The sequence below is a fragment of the Diabrotica virgifera genome, chromosome 4 (genome assembly GCF_917563875.1).
Source record: "Diabrotica virgifera virgifera chromosome 4, PGI_DIABVI_V3a".
NCBI lineage: Eukaryota > Metazoa > Arthropoda > Insecta > Coleoptera > Chrysomelidae > Diabrotica > Diabrotica virgifera.
In genome coordinates this window covers 229,748,145-229,771,155 of record NC_065446.1, presented here as the reverse complement: position 1 = coordinate 229,771,155, position 23,011 = coordinate 229,748,145, and the positions used below count along the sequence as shown (strand labels likewise).

General features: G+C 32.2%; 1 protein-coding gene across 1 annotated transcript in view; it reads left to right on the top strand.

Moving 5' to 3' along the window:
• The first annotated feature begins 792 nt into the window (after positions 1-792).
• LOC114327403 (zinc finger protein 239-like) overlaps positions 793-23,011 on the top strand; it is a 34,957-nt gene continuing 12,738 nt past the window's right edge. Inside the window, exon 1 of the mRNA XM_050648691.1 lies at positions 793-1,029. Within this exon, the coding sequence (XP_050504648.1) occupies positions 960-1,029 (70 nt within the window). The 5' untranslated portion in view covers positions 793-959. The remainder of the gene's footprint in view (positions 1,030-23,011) is intronic.

Below are 23,011 nucleotides of genomic sequence, written 5' to 3'. Positions count from 1 at the left end.
TACCATTCCAATCCAGAGATGTCGCTGTCAGTCAATTCTCTTGTCATATTTAACAACTGACAGTTGACAATTAAATTAATTTGTTATTTACTTTTTATTTTACAGTTTGTGGCTTAATTATTTTATTATAGTGGTGTTACGATTTTAATTAGATTTAATCACAATTTTAATAAGTGTATTAACCTCCTCTCCATTTTTATGAGTAGAATTTTTAGTTTACATTGATCATCCCGTGCTGTGTTTCTCCACATTAAAAAAACAATATAATAGATCCTGAAACAGTTTATTCCAATAGACAAGTGTGTCATCAACATTTCGGACCTATATATTTTTGGAAGTTTGCAAAAGATTATAAGGTAATATTTATCTAAACAAGCATCCTATCTACAAGATTCTTTCAAAAATTTTCATTCAACTCGATACACATTAGTGCTTTCACGTGACACATAGCAGTAGTGTTTAACATTTTGAAAACAAATTTGAATATTTGAAGTTTTCAGTAAAATATGGAATAAAACATTGAATTGTATTTCTGTTGTTTTAATTTCCTGCGAAATTTCATCAAAAATCCCGCAAAATTTATAATTTGAAATTCTCATGTAACTAAAATTTGTCAATATAGTTCCCATTCCAATCAAGAGATGGCGTTAATTAGATCCGAAAGATTAACATGGTCGTGAAACGTCTAGTGGTCAAGCGTCAAGAGTTTGAATAGGAATTTTTGTGTTATTGTGTTTACTACTCTGGATCTGTCAAAATTCAAAATGAAAATTCGTTTTTTTACGGGTTACGTGCGGGTTACGTTCTATGGTTACGTTACAGTTTTTTTAAGCTGGAATCGAGTTTATAATTATTTTGACTTTACCTATTTATTAAATTTATTTATATATTGAATACGAAAGAATTAGACTCAGACAAAGATTTACAATTACAAATAGGAGCTTCAACTGAAATACACAATGAAAAACATTGTAAGAAGTATAAATACATTAAAATTAGTTGTGTTACTGTCCAACATTGGCAAACAAAGTAAGTTTTAGTATATTATGTATAGAGCTAATGATTCAATGATTGAATCTAAAATATATGTATCAATTTACAAATATTTTATGTATTGCATTAAAGGAGATTATTTTTCACAACATGGATTATTATGATATAGCAAAATTGTTGCTAGTAGTTCAAAAAACATTACAAGGTGTTACAGTGCACAGATTTTAAACGTGCCGGTGGGGGATGGCGTCTATTGTTGGTGTATTAAGCTGGAGATACACATGACACATGCCTGTTACTAGCACACTGGTATAGCAGTACCTATTAGCAAGCACTAGCTCAGGGCTTCCCAAACTTATTCGTACTGTGACCCCCTTGAAACTTTGGAATTTTTTGCGACGCCCCTCAACCCAACCCCAAGAAAATTTACCAATTTTAGTAAGTACTAGCCTAGTAACAGGTTATAGTTATAACAAAAAAAAACTATTTGAACATTTATATTTTTATTAGAAATTAAGAACGAAATAAAAAAATAGGCCCAAAAATAAAAAGGGATAGGGTCAATCGGGGCTAATGTGAAACACACAAAACATTGGGGCTAATCTGAAACATGTAAATAACTTTAAAGTTTTAGTAGATGAAGATGTGGAGTATATGTCATTTTGTAGCTAGTACATTAATTAATTAAACCCCATATCAAACATAGTCAAAATCCACCTAACTGTGTATAGAAAAATATAAAAATCATAGACTTGCAATTTTAAGGAAAAAAACTTTTAATCGGAATGCCAAAACTTTTTCTCAGGCATTAAAAAATACATTTAAAAACACAATCATTTAATTACAATGCATTCTATTAGAGTGAATGAGCATTTTTAGCTATAAATGTTTGTCCTAACTCTGACCAAACCTAAAATATTATCCACCAAAGTCGAGGGGCTAATATGAAACAGTGTTTGGGGCTAATGTGAAACACTCTCCAGTATTATTTCAAAACACACTCTAAGCAAAAATATTGTACATTATAAAATTTGTATCCGCCTACCACATTTAAAAACAAAATAGTTATGTCTTTTTGTTTTTCTTTTTGTTTTATTCATGCAGCTTCTTCCTTTTTTACTCTGTGTCAAAGGTAGGCATTTTTTCAGCTGGAAGTTTTCAGTCAGCTGTATGACGGAATTTGTATATACGGAAGGTGACATCTTCAATATAGATTTCATGGAAATAGTTGCGGTTCTACCTTATCCAGTAACCACTTTTAAGTCCAGAAAAATTACATATGTATTCCCTGGAAGTGTCAATGTGTATGAACAATGACTGAAGTTAGCAAAGGCTTAGGCCTATATACAAATTTGTTCATATTTCAGCTATTCATTTTTCCAGTTCTGTATTCTAGCTTATGTTGCTTATTTTGAATTATAAAAACCTTCCAAATGTAAACTGTTATTGTTATTACTAATTTCCATGGAGATTAATCCTACCTAAATCCATATTTAACTATCTTACTGTTGTTGTTTTAGGGCCGGTTGTTCGAACGCTAATCAACAATGATCATTATCAAATAATTAATTACTGTCAATGTCAATTGTTAAAACATAATTAATTACAATTCTGAGACTATAATCAATTAATATAACAATAATTATTAACACAATTAATAATAAATCTCATAATTGTAATTAATTATGTTTTCAGCGACCCAAACAAAGTTGACATTGACAGTTTTGGTGACAGTAATTAAATATTTAATAATGATCATTGTTGATTAGCGTTCGAACAACCGGCCCTTAATGTATCAGTTAATTGGCCAATCTAAATGCTGATATGTTTTTTGATTAATTTAATGGTTGTAATAAGGCAATTAGTATATGTTTCACAATAGCCCCATTGCTGTTTCATAATAGCCCCTTTTCATGGGGCTAAAGTGAAACGCAGTTTTATTTTTTTTGTGCTTTTATTTTATGACAAAAAACATTTTTGAAACCACCAACTTGTAAAGGACACAAAGATACATACTAATGAATTTTTGTTTGTATCTTGGGGCAAATAGATCATAAGTTATATTGCAAAGTTTACATTTTTGTTTCATATTAGCCCCGATTGACCCTATTTTTTATGTAACTGTCTGGTTAATGTGACGGATGTGCTTGCTTTTTTGAGCACAGCTTATGAAACCAGGGCTCCAGTTTGGAAATTACCACTCTCATTTCTTTTTCTAAGTTTATGTTTGACCTGTACTTGTTTTTAATTACTGTCACTGCAGAAAATTCCGTTTCGCACAAGTACGAAGTCGTAAATGGTAATAAAACCTTTAATGTTGCAGTGCTGATGGCATGACATTCATGAGAAACTGAGCTCCCAAATTCAAACAATGTGTCCTTGTCGTATTGAAGTTTTAGGCTGGAATCACAGGACAATTCTGTTAGTTGTTCTTCTTCCTCTGTTGAAAGTGTTGATAACGTAGATAACTGGAAAGGGTTTCCGACCCAGTCATATTACTCCAGATCTTCGGGAAAATATTTCTCAAAGTGTTCGCTCAATGATAGCAAGTGTTGTGTAAACATATTTTTTAAAGAGGGATCGAGGATTTCTATCGAGTTTTTTTTTGTAGAATACCTTGTAAAGCAGGCAAACAGTCAATTTCTTGATCTTCTAATTTTCTCTTCCATAAGAGCAACTTATTCTGAAACCCAGTAATTTTATCTGCCAATTGCAGGATATAAGTATGTTAATAAATATATTTTCTGTATTAAAAGTCTGCTTTGACACGCGACGCCCCTGGGATAACTCAGCAACACCCCAGGGCGTCGCAACACCCCAGGGCGTCGCGACGCCCAGTTTGGGAAGCCCTGCACTAGCTACTATCCCCAAACTGGCAAGTGTATAAGTTAACTGGCATGCTAGTTCCTAGCATGCTAGCTAATCGTAAAGAATTTGATTTTTCTTGCTTGTAGCGTGCTGTGAGATGCAAGGCGTATGCGTGTGAGTGTCACTGGCATGTGTGGACGCACGCTGCTGCTACGGGCATGCCAGTAGCTAGCAGAGAATTGTCACATTTGTTATTTTGGAGATAAAAATTATTCGTTTTATTTTATACTTGTTTTAAAAAAGGTTCGTTTGGGGTGAAGAAAAAATCATCAAATTCATTTCTATTTATAGCTATGTAATTACAATATTTTCACTGAGTCGAGTTAGTGTGCCAAAACAAATAAATATGTCTTGTACAGGGATAGAAATATCTTAACTGGTTGGAGATTCTGACCGCTCCACCCTGTTCAGGGGTGTACTCTGACACGACTAACAGTACCAGAGGTAGGGTATAAGGTGCCCTTACATGCCCTGCAAAACTAGCATAGGCGCCCTTTGGCTTTTTTAATTCGTATTTGTATAATACCAGCCATAAAAAGCTCATTTTGGTACCCTCCAAGCAGGGGCACCCGCCTGCACTACATCCCTTGCAGGCCCATTATCGCCGGCCCTGGTGACTAATATGTTTTCTAAATAATACTTAAAACTACATAAAATTTTTAGCTTAAGCTTAAGCAATGTACTGGGATGGATTTTTGGTAGTTTTGTTAAGTTTTAATTATTAAAGTTGAGTTTATTGTTCTATTTTATGAAATATTGTTGAAATTCTAAAAATTTCACATATGAAATTTAATTGATTAAATGTTTAATTGTATGAAAATTATACAATTTTTGATTGTGATTGAGTTTGAAACTTTCATGTTGAAAATGAAAGATAAATTTAAATATTTATTATTAAAATAATAATAAACAGAGATATTTTTATTAACATATTCAAAGATAATTATAATGATATTAGAAATAGGGATTTGTTTGTAAATGAAAAATGTTCAATGAGTGACATTTATGTGTATTTAAAATATCAAAGAAAATCAATGTTGTTCTGAAGCTATTTTCTTGTGGCATTTTTATAATCAAGTATATTCAAATGGGAAATAAGCCACAATTTTACCTAAAAATGATTTTATTAACGTTTCGACGCCCAAGTCGGGTGTCGTTGTCAAAATACAAAATAATACTAAATAAACAAAAATGTTGTTGCTTAGTAAATAATTCTTCTAATAATTTATTTAATTTGACTCATTTATATCGGCAATTCAGACACGTATTATACATTTTAAAGTAGAGGACTTTAAAATGATATTGCCAATATTGATGAGTTGCGTTCCTGGGACGACTTTACTAAAAGATAGTTCATTCGATTACATGAAATCAATCCCAACTCAAGAATATCCCCCACAAAAAATCATAGCATGTGATCTGTCTTTAAAAAGACAACCAAATGCAACGGTGGCACTGAAATTCTCGCGTTAGAGATTCCATAGTAAATCACGAGGGAAAACCAGGAAAAACCTCGTGATACTATCCCGACATCGTAAGTATTTGGGTTTACATTTAGTTTACTCTCAAAACTAATACCAAATTCTGACTTGATATTTTAAACTTTAAATAATACTAAAATACCAAATATGTAGATACTAACTCGATATGTTACTGATTTACTAATTGTGGTATTTTCTTTCTATTGACTTCCTCCTTTAATATGGGTAACCACATCCTACTGCATTCTACCGAGGAATTTGCGACACAATTGGTTTCATTTAGCATAATTAGAGCCGCTTCTTTGATTTTTCTCTTTTTACTATCTGCTTCTTTTAGGACTATACTTGAATCTCTCCACTGAACTCTATGTTCATTATCCCATGCGTGCTGACATATTTGAGATCTATCAAATTCTCTATTTTTTATATAAGACTGATGTTCATTTACTCTAACGTCTAATGGTCTTGACGTTTCACCTATATAAAATTGTTCGCATTCACCAGAGCTGTAAAAGATACTTTTTAAAAGTATCTAGATACTTTTATGATACTTGAGGCAAAAAGTATCTTAAGATACTAAGTATCTAAGATACTTTTTTGTGAAAGTATCTAAAGATACAAAATACCGGAAAAGTATTTAGAGTAAAAATATCTTAGATACTTTCAAGTATCTAAGATACTTTTGAGTATCTAAGATACTTTTAAGTATCTAAGATACTTTTAAGTATGTAAGATATTTTTATGTATCAAAGATACTTAGATGCTTTTCTAGTATCTAAGATACTTAGATACTTTTGTAGTAACTAAGATACTTTTAGGGTATAATATAAAGGTACTCGGTACTCTACTACTCCACAGTAGATTGTCGATACTTTTGTTTTAAAAACATCATTTTAACCCTTTAAATTATCATACAATTTTAGTTTAAGCCAGCAGGTACTTTGAAATGGTATACTTTGGGCTTTGGGGTAGATAAGAAATAAAAGACGTTAAGTTATTACAAACTAATAACTATGTATTGAAAACAAAAATCAAACATTAAATTTTCAAAACAATATAAAATAAACATAAATTCGTGTGTTAAAAACAGCATAAGATGCATTATGCATTAAAAACAGAACATTCAACATAATTAAATTTTTAAACACAATAGGATAGGATATAAAAAATAGTAACATTTTGGTAGCTAATAACTAGTTAGTATAACCACTAGCTTTTAGTAAAACTAAATTTTCAAAAGTATGATCAGACAAGGCATGACGTCGGGGTGAATTAATAAAAGTTGCAAAAGAAAACATTCTTTCAACAGCTGCAGAAGAAGGTAATGGCGTATTGAACTTTTTAAATAATTGTTCGATATTATATTTTTTTATCATTTGTATGTTGGTTTCAGAATCGGCCAAATATTGTAATAGTTGCAGCTCAGCTTGTCGTTTATAATCTAAATCAGTATAGCCAGTGTTTTCGTTTTGCGTTTGAAGATCGGAGTTAATATCAAATTCAAAGAAGTCGTTTTACATTTTGTTACTTTTCATTACAGTAGTAATGTTATTTGTACTTACATCAACTTGTTTTAATTGTTCGTCATTTTCCTTCATAATTTTTATTGCTTCTGTAATTACCAAATCCTTAATTTCACTAAGGTCATTTTCGATATTCCTGATTCCTCGAAATGCAGTAAGCCAACGTGTTTTAAATAAAGGATTAGTAACTGCAGCAATTATTGCAGATTGGTTAGTCAACTTAAGAAGTTTTTCAAAACTGGAGTTTAAAGATACTGTCAGAGCGTTCAAAATAGGTTCCACATATTTAAACTTATTGGTTTTAAGCTTTTCAATTTTAACAAACAAGCTTACGATTGATGGTAGAAGGAAACCGTAGTACATATTTTGTTCGCCTTGAAGAATGTCAACTGCCAGAACAAACGGTTTTAGTATTTGGCATAATTCTGCTAAATAATTTAGATCAGTATCTCTGAGCCGATCTTGTTTTGCAAAATTTAATTTTTCGTATAGAGATTCCAGTTTTTCTTTAGACTTAAGAATCTGGTTCAGAGCATCGAACATGGAATTCCAACGAGTCACACCCGGGTAACTTAAAGTATGTCCTAATACTTTTTTTATCACTTCAGGTGATTTAGGATGACCTGCTTTTTTCCATATATGATTACACCTAGCTATTGCTTGTTCATGTTTTGATCTAAGAGAACTGGTTGAATTAATTATTTTCATAATATCAGTAGTTGTTATTAGGGCAAGTGTATGACTTGCACAACGTATGTGTTCAGATAAAGTAGGTATGATCATGATCAAATTATTGTCACTTAAATTATTTGGAAGGAGATAATTTTCGTTTTCAAATATGTCAGGAATATCCTCTTCATCCTCCAAAATATCTTCCTGATCTTCCTCAATGATGTCGATATCATCTTTTGGCACTTGTTGTTGATGTGCACCGTCGTCACCAGTGTAGTGTAAAACATTATTGATACCAAAAACACCAAAAGCTTTGACAAAATTTGAGCCGTTGTCAGTAATTGTTGCTAACACTTTATTTGGATGTAGATTATAAGCAGTATATATGTCTTCTAATAGTTCAGCTATACGGTCGTGTGTATGCGCTCCAGAAAATCTTCTACATGCTAGCGGTGCTGACTTTCGTAGAAGTCTGTCGTCAATCCAATGACATGTAACACCAAGAAAAATTCGGGTTTTGCATGACCAAATGTCAGCCGTCGTGCAGACGTAACGGATATCATGTAATGTTAATTTTAAGTTTTCTTTGTTCTCAGACACCATAGACGAAATTTTTTTACAGCTGTAGGCCTGGATATGATTTTTAAAGGAGTAATTCCCTTAAATAAATTTAAAAAGCTACGATTTTGTAACAACGACAAAGGTGACATGGTATCTACAATAAACTGAACAAATCTTCTGTTAAATTTATCCTGTGTAACATTTTCGGTCTTTGTAATCATTTGTCTAATGTTCATTTGCCTATCATTGATATTTTTAATTTCCAGTTTTTTCGTAAGTTTAGAACTTAAATAATCCTTATAAAATGTTGAATGTTTCGTTTTAAAATGTTTTAAGAAGTTACTAGTAGAACCTGAATTTCCCTTTAAATATTTATTATTAGGTAAACACATTCTACACTTAGCTATAATGTCTCTTGTCCCGTCAAGTTTTTCTAACATTTGTTGCGTAATTTCAAAATATTTCCCATCAAAGAGATTTGAGGTTGCTGCATTATGATGTGAGGATTGACTATTAGTTACAGAAACAGAACTAGTAAAACTACTAGCAGCAGTAGCACTAGTAGCAGCCGAGTTGTCTGAATCTGAATCCTGATTTTCATAGGTTTTTTCCGGAGATTTTGAAGAGGAGGCACCGCCAAAAAATTTTCTGAACTTCTTTTTTGTTGTTGTTTCAGGACTTTCAGGAACATATGTAGGGTCTTTTTCATCTTCACTTGGTGTAAAAGGGTCAGGTTCAGGTAATTCAGGTTCAGTAAATGTCATGTCAACATCTACATTTAGTTCTTTATCATGACAATTCTCATATATATCCATCTGAAACAAAATTGTCAAGTTTTATGTGGCCCCGACCCTAATTTTGTTAGCACTACTATAATTATTTTTTTGAATGATTTTACAAGGACCACGCTGCAATAACTACTTAAACTTCAAAAAATAAGATTTTTAACACCCTGTATCTCTTAAACTTCTAATTGTAGACCCCAAGTATTAGAGATTGTTTGAATCGGCTTAATGCAAAGAATCCAAAAAGATGAAAATATACATCAGGGGCAGGGCGTTCCATTTAAAAAAATATTAATTAGTTAATCCTGGAAATATGAAACACCCTGCCTGTATAAAAGTAAATAATTTTAAAACGTGAAATTTAAAGTTGTCCACAATTTTTATAAATAGGTTTTTTTTGTACATTATCAGATATATCGAACTTTACTGCACCATTGGGAATTGGGACACCCTGTCAGAGCGCAAAAATATCATGATAGTTTATATAAATATAAATATCAAAATATCGGATATATTTGATATATATCGGATATATATCCAAATGTGATATTTATATATTTTCGAAAAAAGTTACAAAATGGAAAAAAAGCAGAAATAATAAGTTTATTCAAAAGTAAATATAAAAAAAACATGTAAAACTAAATAAAAAATTAAGTATGCTAGTAAAATGTGAAATGATATTACGCTAAAGCGAAAAAACAAATAATGCTAATAGATACATAAAAGATAAAAATAAGAAACAAAATTAACAAAAATATAACCTTTGATGCCTTTGAAACAAAACCATAAATTCCTTCTTAAATAATTAATAAATTGATACACTCTTAAGTCTTCAATATAAATCAAAATAAAAACAGAAAAGCAATAATATTATAAAATAACTTAAAAACATTAATTCCCGTCAAACTTTATAAGTCTGAAATGTAGGAAAGGAAATAGAATATTGATATATATCTTGATCTTGATATTTATTATAGATAAGTATCAAGATATATATCAGATCAGGATATATATCAGTGGATATATGTTTTTGCGCCCTGCACCCTGTAGATACAACCGTAATGTTAATTTTATAATTTTATTTTGATTTCTTTGACCATAGGATTTTAGGTATTCTACTCTACATTGCAGGGATCAGGGATCATAATTTATTGAATCACTTCATTTTTTAAATTTAAACAAATAAACATTTTATTTAAATTTAAAATAGGTTATAAAAAGCAAAGAAAGGAACTTACCTTTTCTAGTGCACTAATATTTTTTCCTTTAGCGAGTACGAACGGCAAAGGCAAACTAACTTAACGCTGTAAAGGATAAACGGATAATGCTGCGGGCCGGCGGGCGGGATGCAAAGAACAATACACATCGTCTCTCCCGCTACGGCCGGCGCGACAGGTCGAAGCTTGTCGGATCATGAAAAGTATCTATTTCTCAGGTCCTGAGTAAGTATCTAAGATACTTTTTTGTATCTAAGATACTTTTAGTATCTAAAGATACTTTTAAAGATAAAAGATACTAGATACTTTTAAGAAGTATCTAAAGTAAAAGTAACTTTTAAATGAACCAAAAAGTATCTAAGATACTTTTAGTATCTTAGATACTTTTTTTATCTTTTTACTAAAGATACTTTCAGCTCTGGCATTCACAAGGTATTTTATAAATACAATTCTTTGTTCTTTCTTTTTCACTGTTAGGTTTAGTTTTAGATAGAATAGATCTCAATGTGTTTGTTGTTTTGAATATTGTTGATATGTTGAATTTATTTCCTATTGTTTTAAGTTTCTCGGATAGTCCTTTTACATATGGTATTGATATTTTCCTCGTATTATTTCTTGTGAATGTTGTAGGATCCCGTTCTAAGTTGTTCTGTTCCATTCGATCCAATCTTGACAATTCCTTATTTATAAACGATATGGGATAATCATTTTTTAATAAAACAGATGTTAACAATTGTTTTTCTTCTAAAAATGAATTTTCGTTAGAACAAGTAATTTTGGCTGTATCATATAAGGATTTAATGATTCCCTTTTTAACGTTGATTATAAAGAAAATCAAGTGTTGGCGGAGATATAAAGGTGGGATTCAACGCTCCAAAGGAACGGTTAGTAAAATTTCAATCATTATTAGAACTTTTTTGTAAGAATACATGAGAAATATAAACAAAAAAAAATAGAGAATAGATAATACAAAAAAAAATAAATAAAAACATACTGAGAACCGATAGGGGTTAATTTTCCGCGGAGATAGTCCGAAATTAACCCTTTTCGCGGTTGTTTGGTAAACTAGTAGTTCTAAAATCTGTATATATTTAAGAAATAGTACGTAATTTAAACTAGGCATATTATATTACATAGGTAAAAAAAATTAATAAAGCTGGAGCTGGAAAGGGACGAGCCTCTGATCGAATATCGCAAGAGAAAAGACAGAGAATCAGTATCTCCCCAAACCCAACAAAAAAGCTGCAAATCGCAAAGGGAAAAACGGAAGACATGGAGAAAACAATGGACACAGAACAAGAAACAACAAATAGCTTACTGAAACAAGTTTTGAATGAAATTAGACAAACGAGGGAAGAAAACAAGGTTTTTAGAGATGAAATACTAGAATTAAAGAAAAAAAAACAATAAGGTAAAGACAGAACTCAAGGAAACAAAGAAAAAGCTAAATATTTTGGAAATTAGGGTAGAACGGTGTGAAAAAGAAATGAAGCAAAACAACCTAGTAATAACGGGTCTCAAAATAGATGCGAATGATGAAGCTGAACTAAAAGAAAAAATGACAAACTTCATCAAACAGCACTTGGAAGAGAACACAAAAATAGAGAAAGCAGTTAAACTGGGAGACAGAACTTGTCTATTGAAAATGGGAAGTATAGAAGAAAAAAATAAGGTAATGAAGAAGAAAAGTAAATTGAGACATATCAAAGGGGAGAAGATTTTCATAAGCCAAGATATGACAGTCTTAGAAAGAAATATTCAGAAAGAAATAGGAGCAAAGTGTAAGGAATTAAGAGACATGGGGAGAAATGTTAAAAGGGACTACAATGGATTAACCGTGGATGGTAATGAAAAATGGAGATGGAGAAAAGACGGTAAAGTAGAAACATTCCCAAAAAACTAGCTGATGAAAATCAAAAGATAGTACCACTGGAAACAGACTCGGCAATGCAAACGGTTAACGAAAACAAAATAACGCACACAAAAGAAAGAAAGAATCTCAATAAGAAGAAAAGAACGAAACCCATTAGAATGGGATCTTGGAATATTAGAACCATGCTAGCAGTAGGTAAGATGCAAGAAATAGCCCTTGAAATGAAAAAATACGAACTAGAAATCCTAGCCCTACAAGAAATACGATGGAAGAAAGAAGGAAAACTTGAGAAGAAAAACTTTAGCATATACTATGCGGGAGAAAACAAACAGGGAACCAATGGTACGGCATTTATGGTGAACAAAAAAATGAGGGAAAAAGTGATACAATTCAAAGCAGTTAATGGAAGGATATCTTACATAAGAATAGAAAATAAACAAGCCAACATCTCGATAATCAATTGCTATGCACCCACGGAAGAAGCAAGCCAAGAAGATAAAGCAGAATTCTACGACATCCTGGAAGAAACCTGTGAAAATATTCCGAGGAATGATATATTAATAATATTGGGTGACTTCAATGCAAAGATCGGAAAGGAGGACTATAATAGTAATGTAGCGGGCAAAGAAACCATTCATGACACTACGAACGACAATGGAGGAAAAATCTGCAACCTAGCAGCAGCAACAAACACATATATAGTTAGTACTAGGCATAAACATAAAAAAGAACACAAAATAACATGGATGATACCAGGAAGAATGGTTGGAAACCAAATAGATCATATTCTAATTTCGAAAAAGTGGACACAAATAGTACAAGACGTAAGGTCATATAGAGGGGCAAATGCGGACACTGATCACATATTGTTGATAGCAAAACTTAAGATGAAAATAATCAAAGCAAATAATCATAAGGAAAGAAAAAGGAGGAAATGGAATATAGCCAAACTGAAAACGCAAGAAAAAAGCAACAATATACAGAACAACTGGAACAGAAACTGGGCAGGTACGAGAACATAGAAATAGAAGAGGAATGGAAAAACATTAAGAACAGCATAATAGAGACAGCAGAACAAATAATAGGATTCCAAAAAAACAAAGAATCGAAAGAATGGTTTGATGACGAATGTCACCAAAAAAGTCAATTGAAGCACCTCGCAAGAAACAAATGGCTACAGAGTGCCGAACAGGAACAATTGGACCAATATAGAAAAGAAAAACAAGAAACATTGAAACTCTATAGAAGAAAGAAGAACACATGGATCATTGAACAAATGCAAGAATTAGAATCGAATAATAAAGACAACAAGAAATTGTTCCAATACATAAAACAACAATACAACACCAAAAAAACTGTCACAAAAATAAACAAAAAAGATTGGAAAAAACATTTCACGAACCTATACAAAAACAACAACAAGGCAGATTCAGAGGATGAGGATATAAGAGATAACAGAGATGAAAAGGAAGGTGCACCTACTTATCAGGAATTCATGGAGGTACTAAAACAACTAAAAGTAAACAAAACGCCAGGGCCAGATGAAATCAACAACGAACTGATCATCAACGGAGGAGAGGAGCTCATGAAGTGAATGCACAAGTTAATGGTTACAATTTGGAAGGACGAAAGCATGCCCATAGAATGGAAAAATGGGCATATCACACCAATCTTTAAGAAAGGATATCCAAATAAGTGCTGCAACTACAGAGCAATTATGCTACTAAATACAACGTATAAGATATTGACCACAATTATAAGAAACGGACTAAATCAATACACAGAAAAAATTATAGGACCATACCAACAGGGCTTTAGAAAAGGAAGATCAACAATAGATGCAATACACGTCCTAACACAAACAATTGAAAAAAGCTATGAACATGACGTAGAATTACACATACTATTCATCGATTTCCAACAGGCCTTCGACAGCATATACAGACAACAATTACTAAAAGAAATGAAAAAAATGGAGATACCGGCAAAATTAATAAGACTAACTAGAATGACAATGAAAGACTCAACAGCAAAAGTTAAAACAAATGAGGGAGATACAAACGACATCAAAATAGAACTTGGGGTAAGACAAGGAGACAGTCTGTCAACGACACTATTCAATATCGCTCTAGAAGGAGTAATTAGGGACACAGGCCTGAAAAAGACAATTATTCAAAGCTCAACACAGATCATAGGATATGCGGATGACCTAGGACTGATAGCACGAGATAAAAAAAGACTAGAAGAGGCACTTTTAACCCTTGTAAGAGAAGCAAAGACGAGAGGATTAATAATCAATCAGAATAAATCAAAATACCTTATAAGCACAAGAGACAATGTAAACAGAATAACAGAAATAAAGATAGGTGAAAATACATTCCAGAGAGTAGATTGCTTCAAATACCTGGGGGTGATGGTGGACGGCAAAAACGGAAGGAGTATAGAGATCAACGAAAGAATTAAAGCAGGTAATAGAGTATATTGGAAATACCACCGACTACTCAAGGACAAAAACCTGAGCAAAAAAAACAAAATCAAAAATATATACAGCAGCAATTAGACCAGTGATAGCCTATGGAGCAGAAGTAATGTGCCTTACGAAAAAATACGAAGAAAAGTTAAGAATAATTGAGAGAAAAATTTTGAGAAGAATACATGGCCCAGTGATGACAGAAACAGGGGAATATAGAAGGCTCATGAACCATGAAATAATAAATATAACTGAAGGAGAAGATATAGTAAAATTCATTAAAGCACAAAGACTCAGATGGTTTGGACACACACAAAGAAGAGGGGTAGAAGAACTGATCAGGAAGATAGTGAACTGGAGACCAGTAACAAACAGACCAAGAGGAAGACCAAAAATAAGATGGGAAGATCAACTGCTAGACGATATATCAAAGATGGAATTTGCAAACTGGAGAGAAAAGATTCAGGACCGGAGTGAGTGGAAGAAGATAGTAGAGAAGGCAAAAAAACATCACAACCTATGAACGATGACCTAAAGGACACTGCGGACTAATCCACCGCGTGAAATGGATTAAAAGAGCTCATAGTTTTTGAGCGACCTATACTCTAACAAGAGTGAACGGTCCATATATATAACCATTCACGTTCTCCCGTCGTACGCCTCTGGTAGTAGCCAGTATTAGAAGTATTAGAAATTTCATTCCTTCACTTTAAATTTTGAAGCACAGGACTACAATGAAATAATAGACTGAACAACTATTTTCTCCACCACTTCTTCGAAGACCCGTGTTGAGCTGGCCCCCCCACTTGCAAAAATCAAAAAACAAATAGCCCTGATTTATAAGCTATTTATGAGCTTTCATATTCCGCAAACTAAAAATTTTGAGCTCGTTCCACTGAGCAGGAATTTAATACTTTAGTGTGGAGGGCTGAGTCAGCCCCTCCCCTCCCCCACTACTTAAAAATAGGAATATTGAATCGGTTTTTGCGGCAGAATTACGAGCTATTTATGAGCTCTTGAAATTATATAGTTTCGATTTTTGAGCTCATACCCTTCACCCCCAAACAACCCTTTAATTGATTTAACTTAAGGTACTAGTACACTTTAGAAGACCAAAAATAAGCATTTTTTCAAGATTTTTTTTCTCAGAAGCTTTATTAAAAATGAACATAAATTTTTTTACATATTAATATCTAACTCTTAGAGAATACAAATAATATATCGTTTTTCATTTATGCACGTACACTAATCTTGTAGAAGGCGCCAAAGTCGAGGCCTCGAAAAATAGTAGTTCTGATGGCGGACAGTTAATATCAGGATTGGGATCTCTGAAACAAAAAAATTGAACGGCATTTGAAAAAGGAAGGTTTCTTACCTGACAATTTACCACCGTTAGCGAAAAATTCAGCAAAAAAAGATTCTACGGAAATTTGAAAAATTTTTGTGAAAAAATCATCCGTTTTTCTTCAGTTTTTCATGATTAAAAAATAATACTTTTTTATTTTCTGGTCAAATTGTGGTAAATTGTCACGTAAGAAACCTTCCTTTTTTAAATACAGTACGATTTTTTTTGTTTCAGATATCTCAGTCCTGAGATTAACTGTCCGCCATTATTTTTCGAGGCCTCGACTTTTGCGCCCTCTACAATATTAGTGTATGTGCATAAATGAAAAAAGATATATTTCTTGTACTCTCTAAGAGTTAGATGTTAACATGTAAAAAGTTTTATGTTCATTTTTAATAAAGGTTCTGAGAAAAAAATTCTTGAAAGAAATGAAAAAAATTTTTGGTCTTCTAAATTCTAAAGTATACTAGTACCTTAAGAGGATCGGTACGTATTTTCGGCTGCAATGCTATTTAAATGGGGATTCATTTTTTTCAAATCCTGAGAAAACTAATAAGTATTTTTGAAAAATTTTTAACGCAGAATGAAAGATTACGTTATTAGCGAGGGCCGAAAGTCCCTGAGAACTTCTATAATGTTTATTTTAATAAGTTAGAGGGGTGAAAAACTAAGAGAAAATGTAGTGTGATTTTTAATTTCAAATATCTCATTCGAAAAAAACTTCTGATATATTCTAAGGGACTTTCGGCCCTCGATAGTAATTTTGTCTTTCATTTTGTGTTTAATTTTTTAAAAAATATTCATTAGTTTTTTCAGGATTCGAAAAAAATGGACACCATGTCCGTGGAAATCGAACATTCGCTATCTTTGTCATACAACGCACTCATTCGAATATACTGTTATGACAAGACTCAAGACAGTGACAAGTAGAGATGTGTCCGACCCGCTATTTTGATATAGCAGTTGATTCTGCTACTGCTTTTTAACGCTTTTACGATGATAATAAAATCAATCAAAGAGTTGTTTATTATTATTAAATAGTATTGATAGTGTATTTGAAAAATAATAATTGATTTAAGGCGTACAATTAATAACAAGTTATTTATTGTTTATATATTTTTTATGGAAAATCCAAGTATTTCAAGTCATTAAAGTTCAAATAAAAGTATTATTTTATAAGAGTTTGTTCCGATAACCGTAAATAGGTACCAGTTTAGCTATAAAGTAAAGTGCCCATAATGGCATAAAATGTAGTAAATGCTAATGCTTCAAGTACGTACTACATTTTTGAAGATTTCAGTACACTTAAAAAGCATTTGCTTTTCTCCGTAGTATTTGCTACTATTTACCAGCCTACATAGAAGAATGTACTACGCTTTTGAAGTACGTGCTTGTTTAGTAGTATTTTGCTTCAGTTTAAGTGAAGTTGGTGGGTGGACGTCTTCGGCGTAGGTATTTTTTGTTACAATATGGCAGCATTTATGAATGTGTGTCATAGAAAAATTTACAAACTAAGAAGAAGATTCTTAATTTTTGGGGTCATTCTTTTATCAAATAAAATTTAATAATTGTGAAGAAGATTAACAAATAACAATTGTTCATTTTTATCCTCGGGTAACTCTTTTGTCGCTTCGGATCTGAGTCACTCATTTTTACTCATGTACAATTCTACTAATTTGGTACGTAACATGCCCCGCTAACTCTAATAAAAAACATGTAATCGTATTTATTTTCCTTCCGTTTAGTCAGAGGCGCTGATGTCGGCATTGTGATTGGTGGAACATGACTTTTGACAAATCCTGCGCTATCTGTGAATCTGTAATCTGTGTTCGTGTTCGTTCGTTCGTTGTCGTTCACTTATTTTATATGGTCGGTTATGTGATGTTGATGTGTTTGGTGTTTGTGTTTAGTTTGTGTCACCATAAAAAGCTGATATTCAGTCGTGTTTTTTGATATTTTTGTTATTTCATAATCGAGTACCTTTTTAAAGGTAAGTTTTTCTGATTGTAGGTACTGTTTATCCAACAGTTTTAAAATACACATTTTATTTCGCGTTTTGTTGTTGGGTCTAATGGCCGTTCCGCTGTTGTGTGCAGCCGATAAATTCAACAAGTAAACATATATTTAATCGAAATTAAATACTCATATTTCTATGTAAAATGTCACATTATTGTATAAATAAATAATTAAGAAACAAAAGTTGTTTGTGTTTTACCTTTATTGTCCACTTGAATAAAATAATATTAAATATTGGAAGTACCGTATGGAGGCTATGGTGTACCTAGCGTGGAGGCTAGATAACGCTACCCTTCCTATCCAATCAACAGCAAGAACGTTTAAAATTTCACACCTATCATGTCGAAGCTACAGACCACTTATGTGGAGGCCAGATTTGTAGTATCCTTCCAATTTTCCAGGTGCTGAAATACGTGACATATTTTTTGAAGGATAAGATCGCATTCTACCAAATCACACAACACTTTTTTCTATGGTACGTAAAAATGTGAATTCACAAATCACAAGTACATGGAAAACTAATTCCATCACGATTGGTGTAATGCAGACATAAAATTATTGTCTTATTATTGTAAACGAGAATAAAATTTAATGCGAAAATTATTGGTTTTCCGATAGATTTTATAGATCATATTTTCACTATAAATTTAAAATTAATTTGAAAAATACAAAAGTAATTAATTTGATTTATGCAAAAAAGTACTTACTTCAATTGAGCTAACCGTCTATTTCTTCGATTTTCAGTAACACATTTCTTGTAACAACGTCCCATATTTTAATTTGCGCAAATAAAGAAATAAATAAAGTCTTTATAAATTAATTAAGTAATACTAATACATTTATACAACGCAGTTCTTCACATGTTCAAACCTTATCTAAGCTTCCCATGGTAACAGGACATTATTAAAATAACTTTACAACTTTTTTTCTTTTTCGACTATTTGTATAGTATAAAAATAATGGTAACCACTGAATACATAATTAGTGAAAAAATAATCTTATCATTTATACAAGTAAAGGTTATCCAAGAACATTCAAAACTGAACGAAACCGAAATAGCCATCTCTGCCTTTCTAATGACAATGTCGCTGTCAACCTAATGTTTACATCTACAGTTTCCATACCAGTGAGAATTTTACTACACGTAATTTGCCGTATAAAGACAGAAAAAGTAGGGATAGCCGTAAAATATTTGCGAATTATGTACCCATAGCCTTAAGAGAAAAATGCTGAGAAATATTGTATTGCGGATATAATTCCTATAACTTATATACTCTAAGAATAAACCATTAAATCACGTGCATTTCGATTATTGAGCTACAACCCCTTCGCAAGAAAACCACCCTATCTTCCCGGCTTAAGAGAAAGTTGTACTTAAAATGCATTAAATTAATTATTTGGCGACTACATATCATTTAATAATTTATAAGCTTCCAAATTACGCGCATTTAAATCAGTAAATTGAAATTTATTTTGTTTAGTGCAGTCACTGAAGATAAAAATCAACGATTACCTTCAATTTCGGTGAACCTTCACCGATTTTCACGAAAATTGGTCAGTGGTTAGAGGATACGTCAAGAAACAAAGGTGATTTACCGAAATCGAAGGTCATAGTTGATTTTTACCTTCAGTGACTACACTATAGAAAGAAAATGGCAATTCAATAATTGAGATGCGTATATTTTGCGAGCTCATAAATTATTAAACGATATCTAGTCGCCAAATAATTAATTTAAATTATTTTAAGTACAACTCTCTCTTAAGCCGGGAATATGGGATGGTTTTCTTGCGAAGGGGTTGTAGCTCAATAATCGAAAGGCGCGTGATTTAAGAGTTTATTCTTAGAATATACGCTATACGAATTCAACTACTATTAACTTTTTTGTAAAAACTTACAGTTTTTCAGTGATTTACGAAAAACCGCTTCAAAACATGCATTTTTTTCACGAATAATTATTAAAATCTTTGATCTTTAATAACTTAAAAAGTATTGACTTATTTTAATAACTTTATATAATAAATTTTGCTTATAATTTGCTCTTTTATAGATTTGTGCAGTTATTTTTTATAAAATAATTTTCACCCCCGAGAAGGGGCGGTATCCATCCTCAGGGTAAAGGCGCAAGGTGGTACCATGTCACCTTTGTTTCTTGAGGTATTCTCTACCCACTGACCAATTTTCGTGAAAATCGATGAAGGTTCACCGACATTAAAGGTAATCGTTGATTTTTACCTTCAGTGACTGCACTATACAAAATAAATTGCAATTTACTGATCTAAATGCGCGTAATTTGGAAGCTTGTAAATTATTAAATGATATGTAGTCGCCAAATAATTAATTTAATGCATTTTAAGTACAACTTTCTCTTAAGCCGGAAATATAGGGTGGTTTTCTTGCGAAGGGGTTGTAGCTCAATAATCGAAATGCACGTGATTTAATGGTTTATTCTTAGAGTATATAAGCTATAGGAATTATATGCGCAATACGATTTTTCTCAGCATTTTTCTCTTAAGTTAAATCAATTAAAGGGTTGTTTGGGGATGAAGGGGATGAGCTCAAAAATCGAAACTATATAATTTCAAGAGCTCATAAATAGCTCGTAATTCTGCCGCAAAAACCGATTCAATATTCCTATTTATAAGTAGTGGGGGGGGGGGGGGCTGACTCAGCTAAAGTATTAAACTCCTGCTCAGTGGAACGAGCTCAAAATTTTTAGTTTGCGGAATATGAAAGCTCATAAAGAGCTCATAAATCAGGGCTATTTGTTTTTTGATTTTTGCACGTGGGGGGGGGGGCAGCTCAACACGGGTTCTTCGAACAGTTTCAAATAAAGATATAAGTTCCTGCCTTACATCAGGCGACATGCCAGACTGGACTGGAATGAGTGGAATGTACAAAACTATCTTTGCCACACGCAAGCTGTCAAGCGGTGCGTAAAGTTGGTAACGGAAACATCGTCTAATGTATATGAGCCCCAATCAGGCAACACTTAAATCAAGGTCCATGCTGCTAGATTTTACCACCAAAACACAATACAAAGTTGACGATCAAAAGCTGGACACAAACAGATGAAAAAGAAATGTACAATATGTAAATAATCTAAAAAAACTCGAGACTCATTGACTCGTTGGAGGGAATTCGTTTCAGCCACTTCCTCGTGGTAAGTTCTGGGTTGTTTAAATATTGTCATACAATAACTACACAAGCGAAGAGCTGCAATGTAATACAAAAATTAGATAACTAAATTTTTTTTAATTTATCAAAATCATAAAAAATTTCAAATTTTCATAGACTTTGATTGACCTCGCGGGATCGGAGATATTCTTTAAATGCGTAAAACTATTTTTTTATTATTCATCCATGCAAACTGTAAATAAATTTTACTATAGCGATAAATAAAACGTACATGGAGGATAAATAAAAATGTTTGACAAAAGGTAAAATTTCATTTTTTTTTCATATTATTTATGCCCGTTACGGGATCGGAAGATAAAATCCGATTTGAATAATTTTTAATTTGTTTCTCTTGTAATTACTAATCCCAACTTTTCCGCACTCTAGACTTTGACTCTTTTCTTGACTTTTTTCGTACCACAATATTCAACACTCTAGTTTCAACACACAAACACACACTAGCATTTGTAAATATGCCGCCGGGCTTGCATATTTACAGATGCTAGCGTGTGTAGAAACCAGGGTGTTGAAATCAGTTAGGGTTTGGAAAAACAGTACGTTTACAGATGCTAGCGTGTGTTGACACTAGGGTGTGGAAATCAGTTAGGGTTTGGAAAACAGTACATTTACAAATACATACTAACATATTTGGACACCAGAGTGTTGAAAGCAGCTAGCTGTTTTAGTGGTTATACATGCATAGATGCTAACGGCTATTGACATTGATTTTATATATCTACTGCTGTGGAAAAATATTTAAGTGATTTAGGTATACGCTCTGAGCTTCGCTGGTGTCGCTCCTAGCGGATTACTAATGCAACTTTCACCGGTAATTTTTAAATTTATTATTTAATTTTGTTCTGAAGCTATTTTCTTGTGGCATTTTTATAATCAAGTATATTCAAATGGGAAATAAGCCACAATTTTACCTAAAAATGATTTTATTAACGTTTCGACGCCCAAGTCGGGTGTCGTTGTCAAAATACAAAATAATACTAAATAAACAAAAATGTTGTTGCTTAGTAAAAAATTCTTCTAATAATTTATTTAATCTTACTCATTTATATCGGCAATTCAGACACGTATTATACATTTTAAAGTAGACGACTTTAAAATGATATTGCCAATATTGATTAGTTGCGTTCCTGGGACGACTTTACTAAAAGATAGTTCATTCGATTACATGAAATCAATCCCAACTCAAGAATATCCGCCACAAAAAATCATAGCATGTGATCTGTCTTTAAAAAGACAACCAAATGCAACGGTGGCACTGAAATTCTCGCGTTAGAGATTCCATAGTAAATCACGAGGGAAAACCAGGAAAAAACCTGGTGATACTATCCCGACATCGTAAGTATTTGGGTTTACATTTAGTTTACTCTCAAAACTAATACCAAATTCTGACTTGATATTTTAAATTTTAAATAATACTAAAATACTAAATATGTACTAACTCGATATGTTACTGATTTACTAATTGTGGTATTTTCTTTCTATTGACTTCCTCCTTTAATATGGGTAACCACATCCTACTGCATTCTACCGAGGAATTTGCGACACAATTGGTTTCATTTAGCATAATTAGAGCCGCTTCTTTGATTTTTCTCTTTTTATTATCTGCTTGGGCAGATAATAAATAATAATAACGACACCCGACTTGGGCGTCGAAACGTTAATAAAATCATTTTTAGGTGAAATTGTGGCTTATTTCCCATTTGAATATACTTGATTATTATTTAATTGTTAGCGCTTAATATTTACAATGCAAAAAAGTAATTAAATTGTAATCCATTTTTTAAAGATTTTGCTAATCATTTTAACGTTCTATTAATGAAATATTAATTTCTTACTTCGGACACATTCGCGGTGTGCAAGTACTTGGAAGGGGAAACGAGAAACGACCCTGCGCGAGTCGCGGAGAAATATTGCAACTATCTTAAATAATTCATATTGTCAATTGAAATTGTCAAATTGACGTATATTTCATACCTTCTGTCAATGAAGCAGAAAAATTATATATTGCTCCACA